Genomic DNA, 18844 nt, shown 5'->3' with positions numbered 1-18844 from the left:
GTAAAAATAGTGCTCAGTCTGAGGAAAACTATGATAGCTTTATGCTCTTGTCTGAAAAGGGGGCCTGTAAGAAAAGCTTTGAAGGAGACTGACCTGATACAGTAGTTCTGGGGGTGAGGATGCTCTGTCCTGTGTCCCCATCAGAGACCCTCCCCAGAGAAGCATGGCACGTGCCCCGTTACCATGTGTGTCTTCCTTTCCTAGGAGCCAGAATGCAAATTTCCAGAACCCCCGTTGCGAGAATACCCCGCTCATTGGCCGGGAGTCCCCACCTCCCTCAGTAAGTCTCTCTTTACTGCTCTTCTCTGCTTCAGCAACTTTGGGGAATACACATTTGCCACTCCTGTGTACTCCCAAGGGAGCTGATTGTGCAGCCAAACACAGGATCTGGCCCATAAATGGCAGCAGCTTGAATAGACAAGCTATGTCTCACCTGCCATAGAGAATAAAACCCTGCTATGCTACTTTGGACATTGCACAAGAAAAGACTAAATCAAACTCAATTAACACTGGTAATCCTATGGGCCCAGTCCTGCCACCACTGAAGTGCATGAGTATCTTGATGGGTGACTTCAGCAAGATGATTCACTTGCATGCAGTGTACTTGCTATCTATGCCATTGGTTCCTCAAGTTTAAAAAGTTCATACTATAAATTCAGAGTTATTGCTGAACCTCTCTCCTTAATCTGCCCTAAAGAGATGGTAGGATGAAACCTGTATTATTTTTTGTTGAGATTTTTTTTTTAATCTTTCTTTCACAACTGTTTTACTTTCTTTGAAATCTGTTTTTGTATTTAATTTCCTATGGAGGAAAAAAAGAAACTTTCATGGAAGGTTTTGGTATTTGGAGTGGCCTGATAGCCACTTCTGTATGCTGGATAAAACATGGGCTTGTCTTCATGTCTGGGTAAGAACTAAATGAATCTTGCCCTCCCTCACTGGATCCTGTAAACCTGATTTACAGCAGAACCTGGAGCCATCCCAGTGCTCATTAACTTGGTGGTGTGATTACAGAGGATGAGTAGTAAAATGCCTAATGATCAACCAGTCTTCAGGTATAGGTAAAGAAAATACTCTCTGTGGTGCCTGGCTCAAATTGATGGGAAGGGGAGAAAGAGGAGGTTGGCAGATGAAGGAGTAGAAATTGTGGTGGAAATGAGGGCGTCACATTCATGGTTTCACTTCAAGAGGATCAGTTCATCTTGCTGTAGAGGAAGTGGAAATGTGCAGAGTTGATCCTTGTCTCTGTCCTTGGCCAGATGTCTTCCACCCTTCCCAGAGAGGTGGACATTCCCCTTCCCCGTTTCCTGCCCCCGTGCTCTGATCGCGAGCTCTGGTCGCGTTATCCGCTCTCAGCAGCGAGACGGGCTCAGCAGAATCCCTGACCTGCTGCACTGCTGGTGTTTCCTGGGGCAGAAGGGCACTGTCCCTCTGGTACTGCCAGGGCACGTGTTCCTTCCATGTCCTGCTTCCCCTTGCCCTACAGCTCTTCTGCTTCAGAGAAAGCACATTCCCTTCCACGGGGCTGGAGTGAGGCAAGAAGTTCCCTGGTTCTTCAGTAGCTGTCTGTGTCAATACCCTGAGTGGGAGTCTGAGTCCTGGTGCCTTAGGCTGGGATTTGGGAGTAGATAAAGGGTTTTTTCCTTCAGAATTGAGTTGGCAGCCATCAGTGTGGGCTGTGGGGAAGTGCAGGAGCTGGGGAGAATGAGGGAGCAGCACTGCACCCATAGAAAAGGGAGCTTCTCCCCAGATGAGAAAGGGAACCAGGCTATAGGGTAAATGTGTTTCCTGGAGGGATGTAGTAGACAGGCAGTGGAGAGAAGAAAAATGCTTTCTATTCTCATATTGGCAGGCAACAGGGAAAGGCTTTTCTGGGATTTTTGTATTTGCAGCTCTCTGTAGCAGGTGGCTGAGACCATACTGAGGCAGAAGGAATGGTAACTTTTCATAGCAAATTGTCTGTGGGAGGAGAGAGATGAAAAGGGAATACCAATGCACACATCCCTGCCTCTTTTTGGGAGGGAGGAAAGGGAGATAACCATCCAAGAAGGCTATGTCCAGTGGGCAGACAGAGCTGACCTATTCCATTTAGCTTTCTGTGAACAGATGGTGAAAACTGAGATGTGATGATCCTGCTGCATTGTTTGTCCGTTACTTTTCCTGGCTTTTTGTTCGTTTGTTTGTGTTTTTCCTTCTCTCATTCCTTCTGATTTCTCCTTCTTGCCACAGGGATATTCCCTTAGGGTGGTAGTGCCCGCCTTGTCGCTGACACACACCACGGTTTCACTTGCTTGCACTGTGTTTTTCATGCACGTTGAGGCTGCACTCTCTTTTTCTCTCTCTTTCTTGCGTCATCACAGTTGTATTTGGCTGCCATGGACAGTAGCAGCCATATGAGCTGGCAGCTTAAGCCCTCGGACAGTGCACGGACATACTGGTAACAGCGCCCGCAAATGGAACAGGTACTGCAACCAAGGTCCTTCTTGCTCAACCCCTTCTCCACTCCCAACCGCTCCCTTCATCCCTGCACTCTTTATCCCAGGCCAGTGCCTTTTATTTCTTCACATTCCTTCCCTCTGCACCTCCCACCCCATTCCCTCCTGCCAAGGGTGAAATTGAGAATCCGTTTTGGCTCTGGTGCAGACTCAAGGAGCAGGATCGACCTTCTAGAGGCTTCTGGTGCACCCTGTGAGGGTTACAGGTGCCCGTGCCTCACAAAAGCCACCTCACAGCAGCTTCAGCTTGGATTCCACACTTCAGAACAGCTTGAACACCAAGTGCTGAGTGCTGCTCAAATGTAGGAATAACCTTGCACTTCAAAAGCAACATGGAAGTTCTCCCATCACAAGAAGCCATTCTCTAGAAGTAAAGAGAACCAATCTAGCAGCACTTCAGTCAGGAATGGTTGTCTTAATTCAGCTTTTGGCTCTCCTTGAGCCCTGCTGCTGTTCTGCTTGTCCTCAGTAGTCATAACACCCAAACCCATCAATACCAACCTGCCATGAGCTTTTAGCTCATTTGTAGGATTTCTAATTTTAAACTGTCCAGAAGAGTTACTTCATTGCCTGTCAGATCTGTGTGCAGCTTTTCCTTTTATCCTTACGTTTAAGGTCAGAAAGGAACAATTTTTTTTTAAAAAAAGCTTCCCTAAGGGTCCAGATATAATCACTAAGATCTGTTTCATTCTGTTTCAAGACTTTTTACTGTTTTGTTTGTTCTCTGTGTGTCCAAATCATCCCACCCATGTCCCACAGACTCTGTGAGCAGGGCCCTCCTAGCACCATTTCACTGTCTGCATTCCTCATGGGCTGCAGTTGCTGGTGTTCTCCAAGACAGCCACTGTTTCCTCCCTCGTGACAAAGCCACGTGCCCACAGAAAGAGGAGGTGGTCTGCATTTCTGGGGGTTGCTAGCTTGGTTAAATACAGGGTATGCTTAGGGCTACCAGGCAACTCAGGTGGTGTGAAGGACAGTGCTCCTTCAAGGGAACAACGGCCACGCAGTGCCAGGAGGGTGCTGGTTCCAGCGGGAGCAGGGAGCCTGTTGCTTTTGGCTCATGCAGTCACATCTTGCATTCTCTTCCCAGAAATACATGTCCATAAAGCTGCTGCTGTTCTTTCTTCTCTGCTTCTTCTTCTTGGCACTTCTCTCAGCCTTGCAGTGGATTCCTTTCTGTTCTGTTGGTGCTTGGTCTGCGTCCCTGCTGCTCCTTGCTCCCTGCCTGCCTGCCTGGGGACTGCTGGGAAGGGGCTGGATCGGGTGTCTTGATGCCTCTGCCTTGGTGCATGAATTGCCTGAAGCATGGTGCCAGCACCCTTGAAAGGCTCTCAGCTTTCTCCAGTCTTAAGTCTTTCTAAGACTGCTCCTGGGCCTCAGCTTGTGGTGGGTTTTCTGCTTTGTTGTTCCTGTAGGTGGTATTGTAGCAATGTTAGATGGATCTGTTCCATGAAATAAAATATTGGTGAGGGTGGGGAAATTCTAGGGCCTTCATTCTAGACTTGAAATCCCTGGGCTGGAACATGACCTGATCCCAGTCTGCACTGTCTTCTGTTTATCTATGGTCCCACCCGAGCTTAATGTGGCTGTCTGAAGGGCTATGGAAAAGGCACTGCATTCTTTCCAGGGCCTTAAAAACAAACAAAACCAACAGAAGCTCTGTTCTTTTGACTTGAAAGACTTAAGTCCCTTTGAATTAAGAACCCACTGGCTAGAATTAGCTGTTTCCCTGCATCTTGTACCTCCCATACATAATAACACCAAACCCTCTGTGTTTACTGTGCTCTAGCTGTTTGAGATCAACCTTTCAGAACTTGAAGCTTTGGTCTTTATTGCATTACCTGAACAGCTCTGGCAGGAAATCAAAGTCAGGGTAGCTCAAGAGAAATTCACGTGGGTTTTTAACCACAAATAGTAAATGGTTTGTACTCAGTCATGGTTTCATATGGTAAGTGATCTTTCAGCATAGCTTAGTTAGCTTTGAAGTACTCATGGATTTCACAGGAGTCAATAGAATTTATGGCCTCTAAAACGAACTGATTATTCCTTAAAATTAGGATTTTTTTGCAACCAATGATTCCTTTGTGCCCAGGCTATGTGTGTTAAGTGCCTAACTAGTATGTGCTGGCAAACCACACCTATGAAAGTTTATACCTTCAACAAGGCTGAATGTGAAGCAGAGACTTTTATTTTCTTTGGAGAAATACAAAAATAGCCCTGTGTGCAATCAGCTGTGTTTGTTGGAGCTGGCTGGTAAGTGACTGAGAGGTGCTGTGTTGAATAGCACAGGCAACCAGCAGGAATGGGAACAAGAACCCTTTCAGGTGCCCTTCTTGGGGACGCTGAGAGTGAGGTGGAGGTATGGGGTGAAACTTGTCCTCTGTGCTGTTTCTGAAAGGGTAAATGAGGGTGTAGAGGCACATGGCTACTTCCAGTGAGCGTGCTGGAAGAATGACTGAATTGTGCGTGTTCTTTAACCTTCTATGAAAGCTCCTCTTTAAAGGAAACTAAATGCAACTGTGAACCTGACAGCTGTGGGCCTCAGAGTGGAGTCCAAGCCCTCCTTGGTCTGAATTGTGCTCAGGCTTTCTGTCTTTAGAATCACTTTTTGAAGGAGTTAAAAACATAGTGATTTTTTTTTAAGCAACTGAAGACTTAATTACTTTAACTCTGGATAATGCAGTCTGGTTTTCATATCCAAAAGTGGCAAGTGTCTGCTGATACATCTTCATCTGCTGGCCTGTCCAGATGTTGGGACCTGTGTGTTCCACAGCATCTTTCCTCTGCTTCCCAGCAGAGGATGCAGAGAAGGAATGAGGAAGGACTGCAGCATGTGGAGAAAGCACTTGTACCTGGAGGGTGAAGCTGACCCAGAGCACGCTGAGAGAGCTGTGCTGTGAGAGGTGCACAGTGGACTGTTGGCTCTCTACTGCCAGGTTTCTGTCATACTTAGCATGGTCATTAAAAATACACATAACAGAAGGAGGAACTGGTTCAGTTGAACTGGGAAGAGGTACAAAGGTGCAGAAATTCTGAGTTAAGGAGAGAACATCAGCCCTAACTCTGACTACTCTGAGTCTTGATTTGTTCCTTGTGGTGGATTTGCAGGTAGGTTTGAATGTAAAATACTCTCTGCTTGACTCTGCAGATCTTGTGTTCCTGGTTACTTTGTTTTAGTGACACTTAAACAACTGTGGGTCTTTTATTTTGGAGGAAGGAGGGAGTCCTTTTCAACTTCTCCTGCCATGATAGGTGTACTTTGTACATCTTTGAAATGCAATTCTCCAAGCGGTCCTCTTGATTTTAATGCTTTAAAGAAAGTTTATGTTGCATGTTGTGTGCTGAACCTATATGACTAGTCCAGAAATATGCACAATAACCTTCCATTATCTGAGATTTTTTTTTTTTTTCTAAATACTTCTTACAAAACTTTAGCACCTGGAAAACTTCTCTGTTCATACTCATCTCCTGTCACATGTCACTACAGAGAATGCAAATGGAAAATGAACATTTTTATTTTTTATATTTTTTATTTTTCCTTCTAAGGCCCTCTTCTTAGAGTGAGGCTTGGCTGGTAATTTCAGCATTGCACTACCTGAAATGTGCCCTACTTACTCAGTGAGAAAATTCTTTGACTTCTAAACCTCTCTGAGCCTGTTGGGTTATTCTCCTATGTATTAATAACACCCTAAACTTTATTTCTGAAACAGTAATCACATTTAATAAACTGTATAGATTATTGTCCTTAAAGTAGCTCAGCTTGCTATTTTCTATCTTCTGCCCTCTCACTGACAAAAAATACATCTTAGAACAGATGTACCCTTTGTCTTCTAAATATAGATGCCATTTCTGGGCCAGAGTTTTATATTAAGATCCATGTTCTGAAAAAAGTTTTCCAATTATGGAAGACACTAAAAGCTGAGTGTGCAAGTAAGCCACAGGTGTCTTCATCTTGTGCTGCTGAGATCAGCACTGCCAGAGGAGCAGTTTCTCTCTTCTATTGTGCAGAGGTTCAACCCAGATCAGTCTTTGAAGGAAAACTGATAAAATACTGTTAGTTCTCTGAAAACCCCCATGGACAGCTGAGCTTTTGAGAGTCTAAAGATGCCTCATAATGTTCTTTCCCAGTGGGCAAGATAAATCACACCTCCTGGTGTGGAACTGCCTTTTGGTTGTCTCTGCCAGCTTAACTGGCTATTTTATGTGGTTTGGTTTAAGAGGTGATAAAAAGTCAGTATGCTGAAGAGCACTCTTGGGAAGTAAGCTGTGGATATTATGGAATTATTCAGGCTCCAGAGGGTATAAAAAGTAGGAATGAAATATCTGTCCTCATTGCTTGGTTGTTAATATTGTGGTAGCAGAGCCCAGAAGACATCGAGCACATTGGCTTAAAGAGGCAAAGTCCTGTTCTTACTGCTGGATATTGTTCACGTGTTTTTCAGCTCATTATTCAAAGCTGAATGACACATGTTACCTCAGTAGCTTCTGGGAGCTGTTTTGAATTACCTTGCTTGGAATAAAAAAGAGAATAAGAGCAGCAGCACCACCTCCAAATCAAACTAACCTTCATCTTTCTGACTTGCTCTTCTCACCCCCATGCTGGAGTCTCATCTGCTGCTGCACAGTGCACAGCTTGGATCCCAAACCACAGTGGGCTGTCACCCACCTGATATCTTGCTAATATCATCCTGTTTGATGGCAGCCTGTTTCCAGCCTGATAGGGTCTGTTCTTTCTTGGGCATAAATCATTTTGTTATTCCTCACTTTTCTTTCAAGCTGCCCATCCATGGCATGTGCAGTCTTCTGATGCCCTCATTGCTATAAAATGCAATGTGAAGATGCAGTGAGCACCCATTTTCTTTTCAACCTCCTTTTCTGGCACGGTTGAAAGCAGTAACACCACTAAGAGAGGATGAAAGCGTGGGCTAGGTTTTTACATCTGCATCATTCCCATTTCCCTCTCTTCTCCCAAGCAACATATGCCATGTTTTGACTTAGTGACTATTGGATTTCCTTTTCTAGACAGCTTGGATAAATCCCCAGCACATCTGCACTGACCTGGCCAGCACCCCTGCAGCAGACTGGCAGAATGTTACTCAGGGTGAACTATGCAGTGACTTGTGAAATTTTCCTCTTAAGGCTGAGTCAGCAGCTCCTTGAGATGCTTGCTGTAAATATACACCGTGTTATGCTGAGAAGTGGTAGAAATCTCTGGTTCCATCGTGACATTAGTCATTCTGACTTAACTTTCTGTTTGTTTGTTTTGTTTTTTTGTCTTGTCTTTTCTTTCTCCAGTACACCTCCAGCATGAGAGCCAAATACCTCGCCACCAACCAACCTCGTCCAGATGCTGGCAGTGTGCATTAAATGAAAAAGCAAAAGCAAAAAGCAAAAAAACCCCACAAAAACAAAAAAACAAAACCCACACATGCAGTCAGACTAAACAATGTGCCAACTGCTGTGCCCCTGTGCTGTCCTTGTAGAACAATCCTGTTGTTCTGCCCAAAATCTAGTGCAGCTCCTTCTGTTTCTCCAGTCCAGACCACCCTTCCAACCTGGTATCTGGCCACTGAGTGGAAGCTCCTTTTGAATCTAAGCCTTCACCTTGTAGTACAAGAGAACAAACATGTGCTGGCCAACAGCTGACAGCACCTGGGCAGAACCTGGGCCCCCCAGCCCGTGGGCCAGCTTACCAGAGCAGCCTGGCAGAAACAGGTGGTGAATATCTTCTGCCCCCTTCTCCCCCCCTTCTGTTCCAAGAGGGACTTGGTGAAAGGTGGTGGTAGATCTTCTTCACTTCTGCAGTGGGACCAGCAGCCTGTCAGACACCGAAGAGGCAGGACTGGGTGCCTGTGGCTGGTGTGCAACGAGGGAGTGCTGAGGGAAGGCACAGCGCGGCGTCTCGGTGGGAATCCTCTGGTGCACTGCCCTGGGTGAGGGAGGAGGGAACTCCTGCCTCATGGTGTCACTGCATATCCACTGGAATTTGCTCTAGAAGAGCAAACCATTTCACTACCCTGGTTAACTTTTTTTTTTTTTTTAAATGCCTTTTTCTTTCCCTCTGTATCGATCATGTGAATTCTTGAGGAGGAGCAGGGGGGCCCAGCACCAGTCAGTGACCCTGTCCACTGCTCTGGACCTGACCTCTCTGCTCCATCAGGGAAGCCCAGGTATTTGCAGATGGCATTCTGGGTGCTGCCTTTCCTAGGCTGACACAGATCAAACAGGAGCCAGCCACTCACTTGGTGCCAAATTTTTCCAGGAAAAGACTTTTAAGACTTTATGGGAGGTATTTTTGCACTAAAGAGTTTTGGCTCTCTGAGGCTAGATCTTATAGGACAGTCAGCTTGCAAAAGCAAGAGAAACTGGAAGCACCAATGGATTTATAGCAAATGCAAGCTATCCCCGTGGGAATGACCTGTGAACTCTGCTGGACTTTCTTTTTTTCCTTTTTTTATAAACCATAATCTACGGCACAGGGTTGCTGAAATGGCATTGAAGGAGGTTTTTGGAGCCTCATTCCTAACAAACTCACAAGATTGTCAGTGTATCTTCTGTGTTTAGAGTCCAAAACCCTCGACAACAATGTGACTGTCAGAACAGATTTATATTTTATTCTATTTTGTTTAGTTTTCAAAGGCACATTGCTAACCACTATCTGACCATACTAATGCACATGTAAGGCATTTTCTAGACGTGAGGCAGAACAAGGCTTGCAAAGGGGCAGCTGGGTGCCTGCAGAGGGCAACATCGTTCACTGGTGCTGTACTTCCCACTGAAGAGCAGTGCTCCAAAGGGCACTGACAGCTTCCTGCTGGAAGAGGAGACTGCCTCTTGGGAGGTACTGTCAACTACTGCCCTTTCAGTAGGGTAACTATAATGTTCCTTTTTGTCTTTTTACCTCTTAGTAGGGGCATCTTAGCAGAGCTGCTGAGCATTATATTAAATAACTGGCAGAGGAAATTGAGTGGGAAACATCTCTCAAACTGGAGTGGAGCTGTTGGCAGAGGCATTGTCACGTCAGTGATGTTCAGACTTGGTGTTTGTTTACCCCACGCTTGCAGTTTGGGGCACAGAATTACCAACCTGCCTTTACTCAAGTCATTTGCCTTCTTGCAGTGAGATGGGAACTGCTCCTGGCAGGCAGCTAAACAGGCTCAATTGAGGGATCTGCTGGGAAATGGTACCAGCTCTGTGGCACAGCAAGCTTTGAGACTCCTCTTAAGATAGAAACCACTACTAAACTGCAAGGCCAGCTGTTACCATTCGAAGGAGTGTGAGACAGGGAGGAGACATCACCATGCAGACAGGAAGAGAAGGGTTTGGAATAAACTTCACGCTTCACCATAAATCTCTGGAAGCAGGATGTTCTTGCTCAGGACTGAGTATGCCCTTTCAAACACATTGGATGGGCTTCACACTGAAACATTACCTCTGTTTTATCAAATAACAAGGGCAGGGAAACTTGGTCACAGGTGGTATAGAGGGACACTGTGGCTCACATGCCCCAGGGTTTCCATCCTGTCTTAGAGCCTACCAGGAGATGTGGGTGTGCAGGGTGTGGTGAGGTGATCTTGCAGGGCCCCAAGCACCCAACTGTTCTCTGGGGGGAACCCCAACCTTTCCCTCACTTTGAAGAAAGAATCAAGAGCCATATAATCCTTATTAAGACTGAGTTGTTCTGCCATCATCCCTCCTTGCAAGGATGCGCTCCGATTGCTACTCATATCAATTTTAGGGGAGCTGCCCTGAAATCTGTGACCCAGTCCTACTGGTGGAAGGCCAGTGTTTTGGAGGGTGTGGGGAGCCCTGTGAAAACAAGTGCTTCTGTGTGCCAACTTCTTTGTGCACAGAATGCACCCTGAACCTGCGTGGGTCTAAATTGTCACCGTGGCATTGTCCGTGCCACACAGAAACAGGAGTGAGCCTTTGTTTGCAGCATAAACAGAGCAGCCACCTTGACCTACTTCCTTCCAAGGTCTGGCATAGCCACTTCCAACACCCAGAACAACTTGTGACAGTGTTTGGGGCTCGCAGCAAGGCACAGCTGTGGAGATATGTACTCTGTGACTTCAACATATAACTGGAAAGAATGTTATGGAGATAACATTTTGCTCTCTGGAGGCCAGCACAACGTGACTGCGGTGTGAGCAGTGTACCTGTGTCCAGCCAGCACTTCCTTTACTTGACATGGATATTGCACTTTTGTAAAGCATCCTGGAACTCTGCTGCCCCGCTGCATGCTGTGCAGAGCGCTGGATAGGAAACACAGACAAATGGGTTTCTTTTGGTTTATTATTATTATTATTACTACTACTTTTTGGGTTTTTTTTTTCCTTTTTTTGTTTTACTGGAACCTTGAGCAACAGTGTGGCATTTCTGCAGGCTGGTCTGAATGGATCTGCTGAAGAACAGATGGCCTTTGCCTATTCTTATGGCTGCGACATAATCAGTCTCATCCATATGGTCACATTTAGTCTGAGGAGGGGACTTTCAAAAGCCAAGATCTCCCAGACTCTGTGCCTCCCTCTCGGGTGAACAGCAGGTGCTATCTGGCGAAGACTCATCTGTTCTGGATGGCATTCATGGATGAGGGAGTCCAAACTCTTCAAGCTGCAGGCGGTAAAGCTGTAGAGACTTCTCTCTCTTCCATCGTGTCTCTCTGTTTTTAATGTGACAAAACGCCGAGGCCATATCACCTGGTGTGTCCCAGCTGACCTTATCGGACATTTCTCATGTTGCTGGTTGCAAGAAAAAGGGTCCAGAAGTTGGAGGAGCTGAGATTGGCCTCTGGACACCTCGCTGACTGCAGAGTGGACGGCAGCTTGTCCGGTTGAAGGTGACTGCATCGGTGAAGACACTTCATGTTACTTTTTCAGAAGCACAAATGTGGTCATTGGCTTGTCTGGTTGGCTTGGTTTATTTCCACTGCATCATCATGTGTGAATGACACTTTCTTTTGGAACTGAGAACTCTTCCAAGCACACAAACATCTCCACAATGTGAAATGTAAATAGCATGTTGGACTCTTGTGTCCAGTGTTCAAGACTGCATTGTAATTGTAAAGGAAATCAAATCAAGACTTGGCTGTGAATTTCTTGTGCTGTCTTGGGAATTATAACTGTAGTGTTTGTATCCTGTATGTATTATTAAACTGAGTTCATTTTGTGTGCTGATAAAAGGGTTCAAGCTAAGATTTTTAGCGTGCATCCATGTATCCAAATGTGAAGGATGGAGTGCTCCCTTCCCCTGCTGTCCTTTTTAAGTTTTCTCCATTTGATAGGTGTTGATTTTCCGTGTACAGTCATCTCAGCCAAGATGCAAGGGATGTTCATTTGAGTGCTTTGAGGGGGACACAGTGCATGGGGTTTTAAGTGATCCTAAGTCAGGATTTCCATAGCAGTTCCCTAAAACTACATGAAAAGTTTGGCCATTCTGAGAGTTAAACCGTTTCTCAGGGAGCTGCTCAGCCATTGCTCACGAGAGCTTTTGGTGCTGCAGGGTGGTGGGAGACAGGAGTGGGTGGGTGCCCCCAGAGCAAGGTGCAGGTACCTGTGGGAGCAAGCCCAGGCTTCACTTCTGGTGCCCCCTTCTTTCCCTCCGAGCAGCCACTGAAATACCATTCTGAGCCCTTTGAAGAAGAGAGAAGTGTCTTGGCTTGTTGATCCTGCCACCCCCCGAGTTCCAGAGGGGATGAGGTGGGTGGGTTTCCCCTGAGCTCGGGAGAGGAGCTGTCTTTGAAGTACTTCCTACCTGGGCTCCAAGGAGCAGCCAGGGTCTCCCCCAGCTCAGCAAGTGTGTCAGTGCCACTCGGTGAACACCTCTGGGTGGGAGGGGAAAGCCCTCCAGGGAGGTACTGAGGAGCAGATCTCATGGCTTGAGACAGACCTGACAAGGCTTGGTCTGTAGCTCCTTCCATCAGAGCCTACCTCCCTTTTCCAGAAATTGTGTGCATGCTGTGGATGGCTTCCCTAGGCAGCCCAGGAGGCCCAGCAGAAGCGTGGGATGTTTTGGTAGCAGTTCCTAGATGGCTGACAAGTGGTTTGTGCTTTCGGGGGGGGGTGGGATCTCTGCCAAGCCGTGATGGTGAGCGTGCTGCCCAGCTGGGACACAAGGGATGGGTTACTGGTGGCCTGGAGCTCCCAGATGCTCACCCAGCCCCTGTGGCTGCATGAACAAAGTGGAACATAAATTGATGTACAACCAGAAAGTTCAAAATACTCCTTTCCTAAAGAGGATAACTGTAGCATGAAGCTCTTAGGTGCTCTGCATATTTGATACCACATTGCTCCTCACTATGCAATTCCCAACTCCTTCCTTCCTGTTCCTCCTCTAATCTCACACCAAGACTTCTCCAGTGGCCTCTGCCCAGGAGGCTGCTGAAGTCCCAGAAAAGCCTCATTTCTTCCATTGTCCTCTGCACTGGGTGCAGCTGCCCAGCCGTCACGTCGCGTGCCTCAGGTCCCTTGGTAACGGGAGGCCCCATGAGTTTTATTCACATCATCCAGAGGGAAGTTTATTTTCTTGGACACTGTGCACAGAAACCTAATGGTGAACATGTACCTGGCCTTTTTGTAACCTCTCTGTTTTGGTTTTTTTTTTTTTCATCTTCTTAACCATAATGGTTGTATATCATACCACTTTATATACATATATAATATATAAATATATATAATTTTTTTTTAAACTTCAGACCTGCTAGTTTCTTTCAAGTGTTCCTGCACTTACCCAAAATGTTTTTAAATTGTGAAGATTAAAGAGGATTGAGCCCATTTTTGTATCTTTACTTTTAATTCTGTAGTTCTCTTGATTGTAACGTAGCTATTTTTTACTGTAACTTTTTTGGTTTGCAAATACTAAACAAAAAAACCTAAATGTAATATCTGTGGTTTCTATTCAGCTTGGGTTTCATGTTTTAAAAATAAACGATTTAAAACCACCGTTCCTGGTTATTGATCTGTGTTTTCTCCCAGTGGGGCTGGGCTGGTGGCTGCTGTGGGGATGTCCTTGTGCCTGGGGGCAGGAGATGCTGGAGCAGCCATGGGACACACCAAGCTGGGAGATGCTCTCCTGTGCCCAGTGTGTTTTAACCCCTTGAGGCCCCTCTGCTGCTTTGATTATTCCCCACTGGAGCAGCAGGAAACACGAGTGGTTCATTTCCACCAGCACAAGTACACAAGTGTGGAAAAGTGGCCTGGGATGGTGCCCCACCAGCTCAGCCCTGTCAAAGGCATCTCTCTGGGGGAAGATGAAACTCTGCATGGGCTCAGCTTGCTCAGTGCTGCCCCAGGGTATCGTGGGTTTCTTTTTAGATCTGTTTGTGCAGTTCTCTGATCACAGGCCCACCACCACATCACTATCACGTAGTGAACTGAAACCTTTACCTTCCTCTAATTTTCCTGATCTGTTTTCTGCCTGATCCTGCCAGTCAAAGGAGGCATTGGGCTCCTGCCCCCATCCTGTGCTATTCTTGCCCTGACCTCAATCCCTCCCTTCCTAGGTGTGGGGATAAGCAATAATTCAACTCTGTCTTTGTAAATGTTATGTATATTTTTTTAAGTGCTGTGAGTATGGCTGAAGCCCACACCAGTGCTCTCAAGTCTTGCCCATGAGTCCAGTTCAGAACCACAGAGGGCTCCTTGTTGTGACTTACCCCTCATGGCTGTGAATCCCAACAGACACCAGTTTTCCTCCCTTCACTAATAATTGACAGATGTGTCTCCCCTCTTTTTTTATTTTTTTTTTCCTATTCCCATCTAAAGGAGGAATCCACATTTTCCATCTTCATCCCTGACCTGAGATGATTAAGTCTGCTCTCTAAAGCTCTAAAAGGGCTTGGAGCAGTCAAGGGAATCTCTTGACATGAAGGAAAATAAAGCCTAGATCAGAGTCATCAGTGTAAATATTTTACCAGGTTTATGGACTCCACCAGGGATGGGAACCTGCAAAGGCCACCTTCCTGGTGACCTCTCCCAGAGTTCTCCAGCCACCCCCAGGAGCTGCAGCTTCACTCGCCCTCTGCACTGCTCCCAGTCCCAGTGGGAGCAGGGCTGAGCTCTCTCCTGAGCCATTCGGGGCTTGGAGAAAACAGAGGGAAGGGTGAAGTATGTGTTTGAATCAACCTCACCCTCAGATCAGCCTTCAGTAGTGGTCCCTTAGATCTCAGTCCTCGGAGATAAGGCAGGGAGGGGTGCCCTGGGGAGATGCTTTGCTCTGTGGTGTGCAGAGCTGTGCTAACACGAGCCGTGCCTCCGGCAGCTCCTGTGGGGCGGTGGATGGAAAACCATCAGGCAGAGCTGGTGGCTGTGGGACACGGTTACTGACTGTGTGTCCCCATCTGCTGTCACCTCTTGGGGTGGGAAATGGCCCAAACTGCAGGTCATGATTTCTGCTGGATGTGGCACTGTGCAGGCAGCACCTGCTGCTGATGCTGCAGCCTGGTCTGCCCAGCTCCTTCCATCGGGTGCATTTAAGAGCTGGATTTGTGATTTTTCGGGAGTTTTGCACTCTCCATGAGTCCAGGAAGGCATCAGGCAGCTGAAAATGCAGCTCATCTTTAACCCCTCTCAAAGCACCCTCGCTCCTGAGGAATGTCCCCATCTCCCCACGCCACTCCATGGTGCTTTCAGGAGGTCGTGTCCTCTCCTTGCACTGCGAGGGAGGCCAGGACAGAGCTGAGCATCCACTGGAAAGAAAATCCCGAGCAGGGAGACTCCGACCGGTGTGACCACGTGGGGATGCTGGAGCCCTGTGCTTGGCACTCGGGAGGGTTTGTGAGCTGAGGCAGCCACGGGAATGCTCCATCCAGGGCTCCTCCTCAGCCCGTGTCCCAACCCGCTCGGTTTGTCCCAGCACTCCAGGATCTCCCAGTTCATCTGGGAGTGCCCGGGCAGGGACAGAGGGTGGCCTGGCTGTGGCCGTGATGATGAAGCAGCCGGTCACACTGCAGTGCCTTCGTGCTGCTGCAGGGTGAAGAGGGGACGGATGGTGGCAGGAGCAGAGGACTTTTCCTTCTGCAGCCGGGGTTTCCATTGCTGCTGGGACCGTTTGCCTCGGCTCTGCCTGGAGCAGGCAGTGCTTCTCACCATGACCTCAGCAAAAATCCCTGCTCAGAGATTTTTTAATCCTTCCCAGTCCATGGAGGGAAGTGGGAGGAAGCACAGCTCACTGCGAGGTGTTGCAGATGCTGGTGCTTCTCCCACCCGTTTCCTCTTCCCACCAGGCAAACCTCACGGAACCTGGCGCTTGCACCCCGTAAATCACCCGGCCACTCCTGATCTGTTCCAAGCACACCAGCTCTGGGGCCTGTGCATGGCTTACCCATCAGGGAGCCAGAATGGCCCCTGCTGCCCAAGGGCTTCCTAACTCAACGGCCACCCTAGATAAGGCGGGCTCACCAGGCTGATGAGGACACGGCTGGAGCATCACCCAGTGCTGACACGGTGGTGACACTGCTGCAGTGTCCCTGCTGCTTCAGGTCCCTGTCCTCAGTGTGGACAAGCACAAACCCAGCTCTGTTTCCCTGGTAAAAGCACCGTGGTTTGGTGAGGGCTGAAGGGGAACACATCCACTGAGGAGGAGGAAGGAGAGGTTTGGGAGCGGGGCTGTTCAGTGATGCTGTGGCTTCGCAGATCTCATCTGGTAGCGCAGTGGGAAGCGTTTCCAGATGCTCTTGAGATGCTCGATTTATCTCCTCCTCCACTCTTGTCTTGCCAAATGGCTACAGCAGCAGAACTGGCCCCACTGGGCAGCTGAGGCAGAGCAGAAACAGCAGTTGCTGGGAGCTCTGGGGCAAGGGGGGTTGGTTTTGACAGATTCAAGGCTGGTCTTAAAAGTCAGGAAGGGAAAAATAAACTTTGTAGGGCTTTGGGGTTATTTATTTTAACCACCTGCATGTTATGCAGGGGTGGGAAATAGTAGAAGGGTGAAAAAAATAAAGGGGCAGTGGTTGAGAGCTACTCTGCACATCCGCGTGCTGAGTCTCGGCCATCCCACAGCCATCACTCTCTGCTTGGAGGGGCTTGGAGCCCCTCGCTCCAAGGCAGACAGTGCTGGTGGTGGATTAAATCACCTCCAGCTGCACAGAGGTGATGGGATGTAGATCATGCCCCCACGGGGGTCCCAGCACTCTCCCACCCAGCACTGGGACAGGCAACTCCCAAAGCTGCAGCTGCATGCATCGCTCAGGCCCTGCGGTTCGGATGCTTTTATGTTCGTTTCCCACAAATATTCCAGTTTTCTGGGCCAAAGCAGCTGGAAGTGGCTCTTGGAGCCAATTCACACAAGTTTTGTTGTCTCCTAACACTGCCCTCCCACCCCAATTCTCAAGTACTTCTCGCTGCTCTCAGTACCAGGGTGGGTGTTTGTCCCATCGCCTGCACAGGGTCCCTGGTGAAAGTCCCCACAGCCAGGCTGGGAACACAGTGACTCACACGAAGTCTGGGACTGCAAGTGACCCAAATGCAAATTAAACCAAAAAAAAAAGAGGTTGGAAACAGCAAAAAGGACTAAACCAGTGTGTTACTCTCTGCCCTCGATGTTGCAACCACCTAGAAATGGGGAAAGCCTTTAGCCAGGCACGGCCCTGGAGCATCCCTTGGGCACAGTGCTGTCAACAGCAGCAGTCCCTCCACAGAGACAGTGTCCCCAACAAGCCTGGCTTGTCCCCACCCCATCACCACACACCAGACTCTCCAAAAGGTACAGCTGCCTTATCAGCTGCCTCAAGCAGGCGAGAGTAAACAGGACGTCCCACACCAGCGCCGGGGTGCAGATGAAAGCAGCCTGGCCTGCGGAGTCTGCCAAGTATGCGAGAGCAGCAGGCTTTGCTTTTGTTTTCCTTTTGTTTATTAATGCCTGTATTTATTTACTTTTCAGCCCACGAGTAGGGAAAGGAGGAGAGAGAGGCTGGGAGCCTGGTGGGAGACAAACTGGAAGGCTGGTGAGATGCCTTCCCCCACTCCTGAAGGCTCAGTGGGGTAGATTTCATTTTACTTTATTATTTTATTTTATTTGTAACTTTTTTTTTTTTATTTGTATTTATTTTACTTTTTAAGCCCCATCAAGGAGTTGCACCATGCTCAGCATCCCCCCAGCCTTTACCCCTGCCAGGGCTTCCTGTTCCTTGCAGCAGCATCCCAAACCCAAGCCCCAGCCCCTGGCTGCCCAGCACCTCGATGGGTACTTATCACACATCTCCCCATCCTGTCTGGGGTGCAGGGGAGGGTCAGGCTCAGCGAGGGTGACAGCACCACTGCTGGGAAGTGCCCACGCTGCCAAAACCGCAGCCTGTGAGCAATAGGAAAACTCGTGGGGGAGCAGATGGGGCTCGGTGTCACGGCTTCCTGTGCCTGACGCAGGTCCCTTTGCTGACCCTGCACCAGGGGAGGCCTGAGGGGCACCAGATCCTGCACCCAGCACACCATCCCCGGCCCCAGGCAGCTGGGGGAAGGCAGCACTGCTGTCCATCCACCCTTCCCTTCCTCCAGGGCAGTTTTTGGGGTGGCAGGTCAGGGCAATGCTGGTTCTCTGAGGTGACATACTCTCAGCCAGCGCCCCAGCACCAAGGGCTGCAGGGGGTTGGGGGACTTTTGATTTTTGTGGCTGTCTGAAGGGTGAGCGGGTTGGGAGGAGGGGCAGCTGCTTCAGCACACACCGATTTCCTGCCAGGCTGTATTTTTAGCAGGGCCAGCCCTTGATAACCCAGAGATTCAAGCGAAACTGTGAAGTAAGTAAGTGTGCCTCAAAAAGAAAAAAAAAAAAAAAAAAGGGTGCTGGCTCTGCAGGAAGGCGAGGAGGAGGGGATGGCACAGGTGGAAGCTGGTACCAGTGGCACAAACAGGACTGGTTTGGGGAGTGGGGGGGGCAGAGCTTAGGCTGTCTCCACAGCCCATGAAAGCTGGGGCTTGTTTCTGGCAGGTGGATGCTCAGTGTTGGCTGAAACTGTGGTGGAGAGGGTGAGGGGAGGGCTGGGAGGGAAGGGGCTCCTCCTCCCCCGCAGCCCCCAACCTTCCCACGCACACGCCTGCCCGCCGGCTGTTAACAACACCCTGCTAACAACCGGCTCTCACCTCATCCCCACCGCCTCCCTCCCACCCCTGAGCCTGGGAAAAACCAGCCCTGAGGTGCCAAGCCCAGCCCGAGCCTTTTGGGAAGGGGAAGGAGGAGAGGACCCTCACACCCTGGGATGCAAATGGCCAGCAGGATCCCAGTACCCGTGGGAAAAAAGGGACGGAGGCGCAGCCCCTCCTCAGAGCATCCCTATGAGCTCGGCCAGAGGTGATAACATCTGCAGGGGATCAAGGGGTGTTCAGAGCAGCACATCCATAAAGAGACACGGGAGCCCGGGA

The 18844-nt window shown here is 48.7% G+C and overlaps 1 protein-coding gene across 4 annotated transcripts in view; it reads left to right on the top strand.

The window, feature by feature from the left end:
* The window catches only part of TTYH3 (tweety family member 3), a 74971-nt gene extending 61535 nt beyond the window's left edge, over positions 1 to 13436 (top strand). For 2 of the 4 annotated variants that reach the window (XM_053992081.1, XM_053992083.1), the window contains exons 13-15: positions 205 to 280; positions 2361 to 2462; positions 7791 to 7957. In XM_053992081.1, coding sequence (XP_053848056.1) covers positions 205 to 280; positions 2361 to 2441 — 157 coding nt within the window. In that variant the 3' untranslated portion in view covers positions 2442 to 2462; positions 7791 to 7957. Of the gene's footprint in view, positions 1 to 204; positions 281 to 2360; positions 2463 to 7790 lie in introns of all 4 variants that reach the window. The other 2 variants (XM_053992082.1, XM_053992084.1) reach the window with 2 other exon arrangements.
* Positions 13437 to 18844: the final 5408 nt, after the last annotated feature.

Source organism: Vidua macroura, chromosome 16 (assembly GCF_024509145.1).
Source record: "Vidua macroura isolate BioBank_ID:100142 chromosome 16, ASM2450914v1, whole genome shotgun sequence".
Lineage (NCBI taxonomy): Eukaryota > Metazoa > Chordata > Aves > Passeriformes > Viduidae > Vidua > Vidua macroura.
This window is presented reverse-complemented; position numbering and strand designations above follow the sequence as displayed.